General features: G+C 43.1%; 2 protein-coding genes across 7 annotated transcripts in view; one reads left to right on the top strand and one right to left on the bottom strand.

The window, feature by feature from the left end:
* Positions 1-4,388, bottom strand: part of PARN (poly(A)-specific ribonuclease) — a 43,402-nt gene extending 39,014 nt beyond the window's left edge. The window contains exons 1-8 of one of the 3 annotated variants that reach the window (XM_071571269.1): positions 4,306-4,388; positions 4,016-4,093; positions 3,074-3,153; positions 1,998-2,065; positions 1,821-1,902; positions 1,141-1,201; positions 376-541; positions 93-158 (exon numbers count right to left, since the gene is read on the bottom strand). In XM_071571269.1, coding sequence (XP_071427370.1) covers positions 93-158; positions 376-541; positions 1,141-1,201; positions 1,821-1,902; positions 1,998-2,065; positions 3,074-3,153; positions 4,016-4,093; positions 4,306-4,324 — 620 coding nt within the window. In that variant the 5' untranslated portion in view covers positions 4,325-4,388. Of the gene's footprint in view, positions 1-92; positions 159-375; positions 542-1,140; positions 1,202-1,820; positions 1,903-1,997; positions 2,066-2,836; positions 2,916-3,073; positions 3,154-4,015; positions 4,094-4,305 lie in introns of those variants that run through there. The other 2 variants (XM_071571270.1, XM_071571271.1) reach the window with 2 other exon arrangements.
* A 2,178-nt stretch (positions 4,389-6,566) lies between these two features.
* On the top strand, positions 6,567-13,971 carry BFAR (bifunctional apoptosis regulator). Of its 4 annotated transcripts, XM_071571178.1 has the most exons (9): positions 6,568-7,090; positions 7,384-7,462; positions 8,267-8,597; positions 9,450-9,651; positions 9,990-10,156; positions 10,733-10,877; positions 11,129-11,299; positions 11,809-12,011; positions 12,907-13,971. In XM_071571178.1, the coding sequence occupies exons 3-9, from the start codon at positions 8,332-8,334 to the stop codon at positions 13,097-13,099; spliced, it is 1,347 nt and encodes a 448-aa protein (XP_071427279.1). In that variant the 5' UTR covers positions 6,568-7,090; positions 7,384-7,462; positions 8,267-8,331; the 3' UTR covers positions 13,100-13,971. The 4 variants fall into 4 exon arrangements, with proteins under 4 accessions (XP_071427280.1, XP_071427281.1, XP_071427279.1 ...); XM_071571179.1 differs by lacking the exon at positions 7,384-7,462 and having other exon boundaries at positions 6,567-7,090; positions 11,809-11,940; XM_071571176.1 differs by lacking the exon at positions 7,384-7,462 and having other exon boundaries at positions 6,569-7,090.
* Positions 13,972-14,268: the final 297 nt, after the last annotated feature.

Genomic DNA, 14,268 nt, shown 5'->3' with positions numbered 1-14,268 from the left:
CAACCCAAGTAAAGATAATCTTGTCTCTCCCCTAATTCTGTATGACCCAAACAAAAAATATTTTTAGAAGATATGCAATTTCAGAAACTCACCCTGTACATGGCTCCAGTTCCAAACTTTCACTTTCTTCATTCTTTAAAAAGTCTTCTATCTGTTCCCTGGAGGAAATAGATTATTTGCTTCTATATTCATCTTTCCATTTTTTGGAAGTTTACAGCTCTCCCCCAAAAAAAGAAAACACTTCATAACAAAAAGAGCAGCATTTCATAACCAGTGAACTAGTAAGAATGGCTTAAACATGCAAAAATATCACTACTGCTACTGTTCACATTTTATCTTCAACAGTATCAGAGGATATTAAATAATTTCACTTACACTACTTTCTCAACAAATTTTTTCTGATCTTCAGGAACTGTTACAGGACACTTTGTGGAATTAGGAGAAATGTATGACAGAGATCCTGCACCATTGGCTTGAGAACGTTTTTCATCATACTGTTCCCTCAGCTGTCTTTCCTCTTCCTGATTTAAATATGGAATTCCTAACAAAAAAATATAAAAGCTTATCATAATTAAAGACAAATTAAGGATGTTTAGGAATTCAGCAAAGACTTATTACTAACCAAGCATTTAGTTTTATAGCCCTGAGGGCTGAAAACAAACCCTTCCCTTTCAGCCACCTGTCCCAGACCCCGCTCTGACCCGTGTCCATCCCGGCCTCCCTCCAGCACAGGCCAGACCGGCGGGTGCCACAGGACCAGGAACGGGCCCAAGGGCTGCAGAGACAGACCCCAAACACTCCCTCTCCTTGCTCCCTGCACCATCAGTAAGGGGATGCAGCAGCCCCATCCCCAGCACTGACACCTTCCCTAAAATGCTACTGCTGATCTATTACTATGGATGTCTCTCTTCATGCTTTGCCACTACAACAACAAACAACCAAACACTCCAGCAAGCAGGAATTCCAGTTTGTTGAACCAATACTCCCTTGGAAAGAGACTCGCTAATCAGCACAACAGTAGATAAGAATAATTCAAGAACTAAATTGTGTGGTAAGAGACTGTCACCAATAGCAGCCTTTTTCCTCCTTGCAGAAAACAATAAGAGGTGTCATCACAAAAGAAAAAGCCAAACAACTCACCGTTGCGGAAAACTTTATTAAAATCAAATCCTTGGTTTGCTAAAAAATCTATACTTGAACTCTGCAACAAAAGAAAAAGAACTTACAATTGGCAAGTGTAGCTGTGGCATAAAAGATCAATTCAGTTATTTTCTCACTTTTTAAGAAATTATACAAAGTCCAAAGTCAAGAGCAACCAAGTTTGTGACTCTAAAGAAGCCACTGAGAATTTAGGCTATGCTACTTTTGTTGTTTATTTTCAGCTTCCATAGAACAACAAATATCCTAATGGACAGAGATGAAATAATGAGTTATGTGGAGAGAGGAAACTAAAGAAAAAAAAGTGTTCAGAACAAATCTGAGACCAGAAAAATGCTAGCAATAGCCTGGGAAGCAGTAAGAGCCAGAGAAGCAGATGGGTATAAAGGATAAAAAGAAAAAAACAATAGAATCATCTTGCCACGTTTGGAATATTGTCTCCAATTTCAGAAACTACACAACATAATATGTAACAAGATTTCAAAACTGAAGGAAAAACTATTCCCTTAACGCTCATTTCTATGGATTGCTCTTAACTGATGTTTATTTCTCTTACAAGGAAAAAAAAAACCCAAACTCCAGAAACTTCCTCTACCTTTTAAGCTGAAGTTTGCTGCAGGTGTATCTTAACCAAATAAAATCAAACTTGTTTTTATACTAACCTGACAGACAAACTTGACATCTGGTGAATTTCTGTTAAAGGGTTTTGGAAAAATATAGAAATTAAATGACTTCATTATATACCTGTGGAGAAGATGAGTTGAATGTCAATAGAGCTAATCAGTATTGCTTTAGAAAATCCTCAATTAAGAAGACAAGAAATAAAGAGAATAACATACTTTTGTTCTGTGTCATCATATTTAAAAGTGCAAAGGCCAAACTGAAAGAGCAAAAAATCCATGGAATGCTGGAAAGGAAAGGAAAACTTTGCATGAGAATAAAACGTGCACACATTTAAAGATTGCCAGGGTGCATCCACATATGATTTCTCTCAGTTTCAAAATTAAGTAAATTGAATCTTCTTAACCAACATTTGTTTTGCTGGTAATCTTAAAGTAAACATACCAGAGTTTTTAAGTAGTTTTCATCTCCATTTAATCCTCCCATTATTGCCCCAAGATGTACTTCCACTCCATAAACAGACAAGGAGAGAGAAGTCCCACCTCCCTCTCCACCTGTTGCTCACACACAGGAGATGCTGCACCTAAAGCAGCTCAGTCCCCTTCTCCAATTCATTTACCTCCCCTGCAGTGTGAGAGCAGCTGGCAGGGACAGTGGTGTACAGTTTTCAGATACATATAATAATATATTTAATATTTTTCTAATCCACATGGTTTGTGCTGGATACAGGGCATTCAAAATTAGTCCTTTTCTCTTGAGTATAAAGATCAAAAATATCAATTAATTGTGTTATTAGATATTAAAAGTAAAGTTTTAAGAAGGTGACAACAAAGATTTTGTATCTGTCTTCTGATACCTCAGATTTCTTAAAATGATTAAGAGACCGGTTGTGCCTGCAGAGCCTCAATTGTCACCTACTCTGAAGCCCTCAAAGGCTCATATTCAGCCAGGGAAGTCTGGGAAGAATGGAGCTTCTCTTCCCTGAATTCCTCTTACCCAGTCCCCCTTTGAAATCATAAATGTTAACACTCTCAACATTCTTTAACAAGTTCTGCACCTTTATTTATTCTGTGTGAGGAATCATCTCAGTTTGTCTCTTCTGACCATCACTGCTGCAAGTTTAATGCAACCATTCCCGTTTCTGTCAGCAGAAAACAAAGCAAGCAACCCCCATCTGGTCAGTGTAACTCAGTTTTCAGATCTGTGCCACATTTCCCTGTGTTGCCTCCATTATGAACTAAGGTGTTCTAACCTTTTTCCAGAATTTTCATTTTAGTCAGTGTAAACACTTTACCTTTTTAAGTTTCTTATACCTTTCTTCTGGAGTGTCAAAGCCATTTGTTAATGCACTAACAGAAGGCCCATCACTGATCCCTGAAAAAGTAGAACATATTTTGCTTTGAGTAAGCTTTTCAAAATTAGCCACAGCAAAGAAACGCAACAACTGATAATTTAAGAAAAATGTTTTCACTTGAAGTACACGTTATAATTATTTCAGCTGAGAAAGATCTTCTACTGCATAAAAGCCACCCATTTTAACAGCAGTGTTCAGGCAGCAAAGCTCTTCTGCAGTTCTGCCATTGTAGTTCCTACTCAACATGGAAAGACCTACCAGCAACATAATGTGGATGGGCTTTACAGCACAAGGCAGGGTCAAAGCCACACTAAAAATGGGACAAATGCTGTCCAGAAATTTACTGAATGACTTGGCCACTTTAAAGCACACATAACAACTGTATTTCCATAAGCACCACATCTAACAAAACCTAGTCCTGATCACATTTATGGGCTAAAGATCTGTATGGATCATGTTTCATGGGTGACTGAACTCTACATCCCAAAACCAAAATACCTACTAAAGCACCTCTCTGATGCTCATATCCCTGGGTTTGACAAATACACAAGTTCTTACTGCTACCTTTCCCTGTCCAAACACTTGCAGGGCCTCCGTCATTTATCTGAGCCTCTTGCTTTCATGACACAATATAACACCTTCTTTTCTTCTGCTCAGCTGCAGCTGCAAATCAATTAACAGTCTGAGATTGCTGCGGGGAGGGAGCAGGGGCAGCATGAGGCTATCTTTGACCAAAACCTCGCTATCGCAGACATAACAAGTGGTTTAATGGCTCTGTGGGAGACCCACCTTTAGCTTTCTCAAGCCAACACTGAGACAGCGAACCGGGACACCCCCGGGCACTGCCAACACCCCGCAAACACCGAACAGCGGCCACTGTACCTGAAAACTCCCCGTCGATGGCCAGAAAGTCCGACTCCTCGATGGCTTCATACACTTTGTTGAGGTTATCCTTAAAATCTGCGGGGAAAAGGATGAAACACACTTGCGGCTCCGCACGGCAGCGGGGGCGGCCGCGCCTCCCGGCTCAGGCCGCCCCTCGCGGGCAGGGAGCGGGGGGGACCCTCGCCATGAGGGAGGGGCTGCGGCCGCCAGCGCGGGAAAGGGCGGCCGGGCCGGGGGTGGGGAGGGAAGGGGAGGGTGTCGCGCCCCAGGGCCGAGCGGTCACTCACTGCTCCTGGTCACCTCCATCCCGCGCCCGCCGGAGCTCGGCTCGGCCCGGCCCCGCCCGCACAGCGCTTCCGGCCCGCCCCGCGCCGCTCGGGGGCGCGCACGGCAGCGGGAACGGGAGCGGGCACGGCAGCGGGAACGGGGGCGGGTAGGAGAGCGGGCACGGCAGAGGGAACGGGCACGGGAGCGAGCACGGCTGCGGGAACGGGAACGGGAGCGGGCACGGCCGCCATTTCCTGCCGGGGCGGCCCCCTCAGGGCACGGACAGGGACAGGGTCGCGAGGCTGCCAGCCCTTCCGTACCGACTGCACGGCCCCCTCCGCTGCCGGGCCGAGCCAACTGCAGGGGCGGGGTGGCCGTGGCAGGGCTGCCGGGGAAAGAGAGAGCCCTGCCCGGGTAAGGAGCGAGCAGCTTTTTCAATACACAGTCTTGAACAGCTCTGTTGCACTTATGACGTGTCACAGCCCACAGTGCCGTCGCCTTTCAGGACAGAAATGTGTAACCAGCACCAGCAAGGGAGAAGGGCTGGGAATCTGCTGAGAAGGCACCTGAGGGTCATGGGGAGCTGCTGCTGGCAGTGCCTTAACGCTGACATCTCCAGAGGAACTGAAGGCTTGGAGTGGTATAGAAGTGTTTGCCTTCCTGGTAAAGCCAGCACTTTGACATATAATCCTATAATAAACTTTGTGCCCAGCAAGGTGTCCCTGTCCCAGAGCGTGGGAGGAGGAGCTGCCCCCGAGGGCAGGGCACGACACGGAGAGTTCAGGGCATGTGCTGCAGGTTACAGTTCACACAAAGCATCCTTTCCAGAATTCAGCAGAATGAAAACAAAAAACCTCCATAAAGTGAGAGGCAGTTTCTGCACAAAGAAAGGGGGTTTCTGCATAAAGAATTATGCAGGACTTAGTGGAGAGAGCTTTTAAAGATTCTTCAAGATTAAGTTTTGCCTATTCAGTGCAAGCAATTTATTCTACATGCACTCACTGCAAATCATCTGGGATGATTAAATGGTGCCCAGTAAGGTGTTAGTTAAAATAATAGTAGAGTTGTTTCTGTGTCACTGTAAATTAGCTGAATACTGTAATTTTCATGTTACTCCTCCGTTTTTTAACACGTTCCTGCAGTTTCTAGTTAAAGTGCTTATAGCACTTTCAAGTGGTTGGTGGCCATTTGGAAACCTCACATTTCACCCCAAAGTCAGGAATTTGTAGCTGACAAATCCAGGAACTCTTTTTTGTTTCATTCACCTATAGAATGAAGTTAAACTGCAAGTAGAACCAACCCCAGAGTCCAAGGTGACTACAACCTCCTTTCAGGTACTTGCAGATAATGAATCACTCAATTTCCTTTGGACTCAAGTGAAAAAGAATTTCGGTAAGGGAACAGAGACTGATATAAATAACTGAATATGTGTGTATATATAGATCCACTCTTATGTGGCAAAAATAATCTTTGTGCAGGATGTGTTAGCACTGTGATCAAGCTAGCACCTGAAATTCATTTACGCCTGAGATTACACCTCAAACCTTTATTGGAAAATAAATAATATTGTAAAATAAATCCTGAACACAGTTGCTGTGAAGGAAGGTTAGCTGGGTGTGTATTCAGCGAACTGCCGAAGGTCTCGCCAGTATGGAAGTGAGCGCATTGACAAAAACATGAGTGTGGCGGTGTTCGCGTCCGGGGGGCTTGAAAGCTTTGGAATATAACGCGTTCAGCTAAATCCGAACCAAAAAGGTCTCGGTGATGCGGCCGTGGCGCTACCGCGGGCAGGGGCCGTGCTCGGAGCGGAGTGGGACTGGGGCCGGCCTTGCCCTGCCGGGCCACGCTGTGCCCAGCACTGCCCTGCCCTGCCCTGCCCTGCCCAGCCCTGCCCTGCCCATTCCATCCCTGCCTAGCCCTGCCCTGCCCAGCCCTGCCCTGCCCATTCCATCTCTGCCCTGCCCTGCCCTGCCCTGCCCTGCCCTGCCCAGCCCTGCCCTGCCCATTCCATCCCTGCCTAGCCCTGCCCTGCCCAGCCCTGCCCTGCCCATTCCATCTCTGCCCTGCCCTGTCTTGCTCTGCCCAGCCCTGCCCAGCCCTGCCCTGCCCATTCCATCTCTGCCTTGCCCTGCCCTGCCCTGCCCTGCCCTGCCCTGCCCTGCCCTGCCCTGCCCTGCCCAGCCCGGCCTGGTCTGGCTCGGCCCATCCCTGTCTTGCTCTGCCCAGCCCTGCCCTGCCCTGCCCTGCCCTGCCCAGCCCAGCCCAGCCTGGCCTGGCTCGGCCCATCCCTGTCTTGCTCTGCCCAGCCTGGCTCGGCCTATCCCGGCCTGGCTCGGCCCATCCCGGCTCTGCCCGGCCTGGCCCTGCCCTGCTCTGATCTGCCCTGCTCTGTCCGACCCTCCCCGGCCCGGCGGGTCCGGCGCTGCCGCGGCGGGTGCGGCGGACGCGGCGCGAGCAGCAGGAGGCGGGAGCCGGGGATCGGAGCCGGGGATCGGAGCCTGGATCGGAGCCGGGGATCGGAGCCTGGATCGGAGCCGGGGATCGGAGCCTGTATCGGAGCCGGGATCGGAGCCTGGATCAGAGCGGGGAGCGGAGCTGGGGTCGCTCTGCTGCGGGCTCTCGGATCTGCTGCAGACCGAGCGGGCAGAGATCTTTCCACCAACGGAAGTCTGTTGGCGCTGCCTTCCGGGAAGGCGAGGAGAATGTTTTTAGCTGCAAAGGCTTGGTTTTATTTCTCCTCCTGTAGGTGCTGTTTGAGGGTTGTGTTTCAGAAGATAACAGCCTCTGCTTTGCCGGGAAATACAGGTTTGTAAGCGGCCCGAGGGTTTTAGTTTCACTATCGTATTTCTGGAGTTGGTGGTTGTTTTGTTGGGGGTTTTATTTGTTTGGGGCTTTTTTTACTATTGGGTTGGATTCGGTTGGTTTCTGTTGGTTTTGGTTTTAGTTTGGATTGGGTTTTTGTATTTTGTTTGGTTTTGGTTTGGGGGTTTTGGTGGGTTTTTTGTTTGGTTGATGGAGTTTTTGGGTTTTTTTTTTTTGGTTGGTCCTGCTTGTTACCGCCTTGCACGCTCCCCTCTGTGCTTGATCGGGATGGCAAGTTGGGGATGGGGAGTCCTCTGGAGCCACATGGTGGAGACTGCAATCGTATTTTGGTCTGGTAGTGCCTGAGGAGAACAGGTGTAGTTTTTTGTATCGTGTAACACATCCTGAGCGATGAGTGAGTGATCTGGATCAATGTTTTAGTTAAGAAACTAGATATTGCCATCTGAGAGAGTGGAGTAGGAACATCAAGCAAATCCATTTATATTTTTGGTAAGCTCGGAACAGCCTTAAACTCTCCTTGCCTGTGCATTGTCTGAAATACTAACCAAGTGTAACTATCAGTAAATTAATGTGGGGCTCGAACCTTCACTGAAGTGGAAACAGATCTGTCCCTTGTAATTCTGATGCATATGACTTTGTGGATCAAACACTCCTTTTATTAAACATTGCCCAGCAGTGTCTAGCATTGATCTTTGTTAAGCAGTGTTTTATTCTGTATGCTTGGAAAGAAGAGGGATGAAGTAAATTAGATCATTACATTATATTGGTGTTCTATCTTTGTATTCTCTGATGGTATTTTCTAGTGATACTTCTTTTGATTGGTGTATTTTACTAAAACCTTGATTAAAGATACTGTCAAAAGTCATGTGAGTCAGTGAGTTATTTTGTTTCACTTTCATGTGTTTCCTAGCAGAGAAGAAAGTCTGGGGCGATGGAACCCAGCTGCTTACAGCTAGAATCTGGTTTTGATTGTTGTTTGCAAGGCGTATGTTGTTGAAAAAATAGGTCATGTTTCATTTGGGGGGCAGGATGAGTTGCTTAGAAAGTTTAAAACCATCCAAGCAGCAAAAGCAGTGCAGTGATAAATTGACACTGCTTATAATTCTAAACTTGTATGATAACTTTTCTTTAAACGATGTTTATGTTGTTGCTTTGCAGAAGTAATGCCTTACCTGGTTTGAAGATCTAAGAGAGCTTTCTGTTTGTGTAAAGCATAAAAGAAAATGGAAGAAGATGAGCCTTTACAAGGGGTCAGGGAGAGGGCAGAAGGTGAAACACGTGCTGCTCCTGGCATGGGCCAGCAGATCTCGGTCAGTGAGTTCCTCTGCCACTGCTGCTACGACATCCTGGTCAATCCCACCACCCTGAACTGTGGGCACAGTTTCTGTAGGCATTGCCTGGCCTTGTGGTGGGTTTCATCCAAAAAGAATGAGTGCCCTGAATGCAGAGAAAAATGGGAAGGATTCCCCAAAGTCAACATCCTGCTCAGGTGAGAGTATTATTTTGTGAGTGCCTTTTTTGGATTGATCAAACCACTGAAATTAGCTGTCTGGTTTCTTGAGTTTGCTGCAGAATTGTTTCGTTTGTTAGTAATCTGAACTGTCACAAGAACATTTAAATCCCAAAGTTTTTCATGGTCTGCACTTGCACTGAACTGTTCAAGCACATTTTTCTGCATGGAACTGAGGGATGGGTGGGTTGGTTTTGTTTGGGGACGTGGGGTGGGAGAGGTTTCTTCAGAATTTTTTTTGGAGATGGAGAGCAGGGATTCTTTTTTAGTATTAAGACCCTTGAATCTTTCAATAGAACTGATAGTTTTCTAATAATTCTAACTTAGATTGATCTTTGATAATTGTGTAGTTATTTCTGTAGTAGGTATTATTTATAGAAATAAATGTGATCCTATTGCAGAGCAAAGCTAGAAATATCTATTTGCTGTCTTGAATTACCCACAAGTTCTTTTGTTAATAATACTTCATCCCAGGTTAACAATATTTTAATAAATAGATGGTAGGATTGAGGGTAGGCTTTTATGTTGTCTTTTGCTTACCATTTTTTAATAATCAGAGCTTGCGAGTAGCACACAGAATTCTAGTTTTATATAAGAAGTAAGTTGGGAGGAGTTATGTGGTATTTTAACTTTAGAAGCTAAGGGAAATGTTGTTTGGCAGTAATTGATACAAGTTTAAGTTTCTCAGTATTAGTAACTATTTTTTTCTTGTTTACAAAGATGATAGTCTTGAGTAGAGGCTGGAAAACAAAACCCAAAACATTTAGTCTCCCTTTTCTGCATATGAAGGCTCAATGGTTATAGTACAATGACAAATATTTTTCCCACTAGGGATGTTACTGAAGAGCTATTTTCTGATGCCATTGAACAAAGAAAAGAAGATATTCGACACAACAGGGATGCAGCACACAGCTTAGCAACCTTCCAGAAATATGGGAAGGACCGGTTCCCTACAGCTCCGAACACAGGAAGAATTAATCCTCGAGGAGGAGGGTTTTTCTCAGGCGTTCTCACAGCTTTAACTTGTGTAGCAGTAAGTTTTGTCTGGTTGGTTTTCCATCTTTACTTCATTAAGCATGCAATTAAATATTCTTGAATTCCATGCACGTAAAAAGATGGTCAGCACAGAAGAGCCTTCAGCTGAGCAGAGTAAATTAAGTGGCACTCGAGCTCTGTCAGGAGCTGCAACTGCCTTGTACAGCAAATGGAAGTTAGAAAAGTGGGTAAAACTGCAAGATACTTTCTTATAACCTGAATATCCTAGGGTCCATGAAATGGAAGATTCTACATGTCTTATTGTGTGTTTGTATCATTAATGTATTTGCTGTGCAGGCAAAAGATCTTTTTTTTATCTCTTTAATCCACCCATAGGTGGTTCTACTTGGCTATCACTGGAGCAGCAGAGAATTTGAAGATCATCTCGTCCACAAGCCTGTTGCTAAATGGAGTGCTGAGGAGGTGACACTCTGGCTGGAGCAGCTGGGCCCGTGGGCCTCACATTACAGAGAAGGGTTTTTACTGGAGAAAGTGAATGGAAGGTGAGAGGCCTGATGGCCAAAAACAACTACTGACAGATCCATTAGGGATGGCTTGTTGTGAAATGACTGTACTTTGTTCCATGCATTGTGGGAATATTCTGTTGATGTACCAGAATAAATTTCAGGGGAAGTTTAACAATTGTTGGTGAAAACTTTAGTAGTAGATACTAAACAAGCTACTTGAAAATTGTCTAAGAACTTAAAATGCTGACAATTCAGACTGAAATGATACTGAGAGTAAAATTCTATTTAGGTGTTATCCACCCCTCCCACCTTCCCTTTCTTTTGGAAATAGCGTTCCAGCTAAGAGCGGTGCTGAAAGCAGGCAAGAGGGAACTGGAAAAGAAGGATATTTAAAACCCAGGCTCTGAGATGCAGTTGGTATAGAACACTTGATATGGAAACTTGTGATGATCCTTAAGGTCCCGTCTCACCCAGAGCATTCTGATTCTGTAACCCAAAAGGTGCCACCTTCTATCAGTACCTTATTGTTTCAGTACGAAGCTGCTTATTCGTGAGTCACATCTTTTTGGTGAAGAGACACTGTTTGCCTTCTGAATTCTTCCACTTCCACAGGCTCCTCCTGGCACTGACAGAGGAGGATTTCACCAAAGAGCCTTTCAGCATAGAGAACAGTAACCACAGGAGAGCTATTATGGCAGAACTGGAATATGTGAAAGCTTTAGGTGTTAAACCACCACAGAACCTTTGGGAATACAAGGTAAATTTTATGGAAAATGTGTCATGTATGTTAAGTATTTTTAAAATAATATCTTCAAAATAAGATTCTCCTAAAGCCAGGAGGAATGTTAAGGTAGTGGAATTACCCTAGTAAAAACTGCTCAGTTTAATGAAATGTTGTATTTGAAAAGTGATCCTTTGAAAAATAATTGTCAGAAGATCTAAGAACTGGCATATCCCTTTCATTTTATTTTTTCGCTGATTGAAACTTGATAATTTGATACCTTTCAGGCTGTAAATCCAGGAAAATCACTCTTCCTTCTGTATGCACTGAAGAGTTCTCCAAGACTCAGTATGTTATACCTGTATTTGTTTGATTATGCAGAAGCTTTCCTACCTTTCATCCACACAATTTGTCCTATGCAAGAAAACAAGTATGAAGATATTGTCACAAAACTGCTGGTAAGTGTTCCAAACATTAAATGTGCTACTTGCTTTAGTTACAAGCATTGTAAGACAAGCAGCATAAAAACACATGATATAATTATTCACCATCTCTTTACACTACGACTTTAAAAACAACAAACCTACACAATAAGTGGTTCCTTGATTTTATTTTACGTGATCACCAGTGTTGTGGCCATCACCTTTAATAAGATTGATTTAAGGCTTTTAAGCCTTTAAATGTGTGAAAACTCGTCCTTGTGAAGTTCACAAGATCACAGAAAGGCTCTTCACTCAAATTACCTCTATTTTAATAAGTGGCATTGTAAGGTCCAGCTGTCTGTGATGTTCTAATCTAGTGAAAATTACTGTGTTATAGTATTATCTACCCGCAAGTGTAATGAAGATAAATTGCTGCTTTCAATGTATGAATAGACAGTTTTTCAACAAAAGACTAGTGGAAATAAGCCAGTATTGTGTCTGTTCAATAGAAAATTGATTAACAGTCTTTTTATCCTAATTTATAGGACCTTAAAGATCCTTCTTGGAAACAATGGAGAGAATTCATTGTAAAGTATTTATTTTTGCCATACCAGTTGATAGCTGAGTTTGCTTGGGATTGGCTGGATGTGCACTACTGGACATCAAGATTTATAATTGTAAATGCCATGCTGCTCTCTGTTCTGGAATTACTCTCCTTTTGGAGGCTCTGGTCAAGAAGAGAATTGAAGTAGGTCTTACTGAGCTGCTTGAGGAGGGTAGGAAGTGTATAGCCTTATGAACAGGGGGTTACAATCTTATGATTTCACAGCTGCTCACTGAAGTGACAGTGCCTAACCATAACTGAGGTTAATATGAACCTGTGAATCTGAATTCCCACATATGCTGGGACTTTGGAATATCTTTATTTCTGTGAATTTTTGAAAGAGTTTCTCACAGCTTGTTTTACTTATCAGGTGTAGCAAATGCAGAAACAGGAATAAGCATGTTCTTAACCATTGGGAAATATTAACCCTTACCTTGAGAACTGCCTTCTATGCTGTCAGCTGAGTACTAAATACACCAGAACTTTGTCATGATACACTTACAGTGTAGTTATTAAAGGATGAGTCCTCAGAACCATAAGTAAATTTAGGTATGCTGATTTTATTTCTGATAAGTTATCAGAATTTCTGTTTTCTGTTACTACTTCAGTCTTAATTCAAGCCTAGTAGTGTTACCTCATAGTTGCTGTGGTCTTTTATTTCTAGTTTTTAGAAACTGCATGGGAGGAATTCTTGTTTGGTGTGCAATGGGTTTTCCCTTTGGCAGCCACCAGGGGACAGAACGTGCCCAGAGGAGCACAGGGGCCATGGAATAACCCGTGGCACGGCTGGAATGTGACACTGGAGCCAGCTGGGCTTTGGGGGGGTCTAAATACACTGACTTAATGCTTCCTCTTTAAATCTGGTGCTACTGGGTTTTAAGAAAGCTTTTCCTGGAGTGCAAAATGATGTCTTACAGGTAAAGGGTAAGCTCAAGTAAGGGCTAAATAATTTAAGGCTGCAGCACCTCTTAGCTTTTCTTAGAACGGATAAAAACAAACCAGAAAGTTCCTCTAAGCCTCTCCCTTTCCTTTTTCACAGGACTGTTCCTCGCAGAATGTGGAGACATTTCTGGAAAGTCTCAACCCAGGGTCTTTTTGTTGCTGTTTTGTGGCCTTTTATTCCTCAGTTTGTCTGCAATTGTTTGTTTTACTGGGCCTTATATTTTAACCCAATTATAAACATTGATCTTGTGGTTACCGAGGTGAGGCGTCTGGAGACACAGGTGCAGTGATTGGCATTGGAACTTTGGACTGTTTTGCTTCTAAAAATGGACATTTGAAATAAGCTTTGCTTTTCTTTTTATGTTCGTGGCAGCGAAAGTGACAGATTCTGTTAATTTAAACATACAAAAAAGCCTTAAGGTAAGTTACTATTAAACCAGCTGATTCCAAGGATGAGCTCTAGTATCCAGAAGGAATTTTCTGTTGGTTAAAAATCACACATTCCTGTTTTAGCCATGTAAAACTCATGCAGTCTGACCCTGGTTTTGATCAGATCAAAGTTCTCTATTCTGTTCTGAGAATTCTGTATATTTTCAAGTCTGCCTTAAAGTCTTCAGAGCTGCTACAGTGATTTCTTCTTTTTCTTTTGAAGCTTAGCATTTCATCCCAGCAATGTGTTCCTCAAGTTTGTCAAAGGAATGCCCTTCCTGGATAGGCTCAGTATTGAAAGTACATCAGTGATTTCAGTCTTCTTTACATGTCAGGTTGTGACTGTCCTATCATAGCAGAGTTTGTTCTAAAATTCCTGCTATTGAGGGCAAAGACTGCTTTGAGTTTTCTCATCTTTAGGAAAATATGGTGATTGCCATAGAAAAATTTTTATTCAGATCAGTTACATTTCACCAATAGCTCCTTTAATGGCTTCCTCCTGAATTGTGTTGCTAATGCTTACATTCAGGGTTATCTCTTAAAGAGGATTATTTTGGAAAAGTGATCTGACACTGTAATTACATCTCACTGCAATATAATGTGTGTGTTTACATCTGTGAGCAAATACTGAGGGGAAAGTGATTTTGTATAAACAAGATTGACATTGTTAATGTATGTTTTTTAACTGGAGAAAAATTAAGATTTTTTGAGAGCTTTGTTCTCTTGCATTCTACATTGGTTTGTTGGTTTGATTTTTTTCATTTGTGTCATGAATATGAACTTTAAATTTTCCTGTGAATAATTTGAAAGATTTAAAGATCTCTTTTGAAATCTTCACTATTATAGAAGTGGGTTATTTTGTTTGGGTTTAGGTTTTTTTATATTGAAGTACTTGTCATTAGCTTTGCCTTGTGCAAACCTGTTCTGTGTCTCTGTGTCTTTGAGTAAGTTGAGGTGGGTGAAAGGAGACGTGAAACACTCCTGATTCTATAACTTAAAATGAGCAGTTATGGAAAAGTGTATTGCTCAG

This window comes from Pithys albifrons, chromosome 16, assembly GCF_047495875.1.
Source record: "Pithys albifrons albifrons isolate INPA30051 chromosome 16, PitAlb_v1, whole genome shotgun sequence".
Classification (NCBI taxonomy): Eukaryota; Metazoa; Chordata; class Aves; order Passeriformes; family Thamnophilidae; genus Pithys; species Pithys albifrons.
Note: the sequence above shows the minus strand (reverse complement) of the source record. Positions and strands in the feature narration are given on the sequence as shown.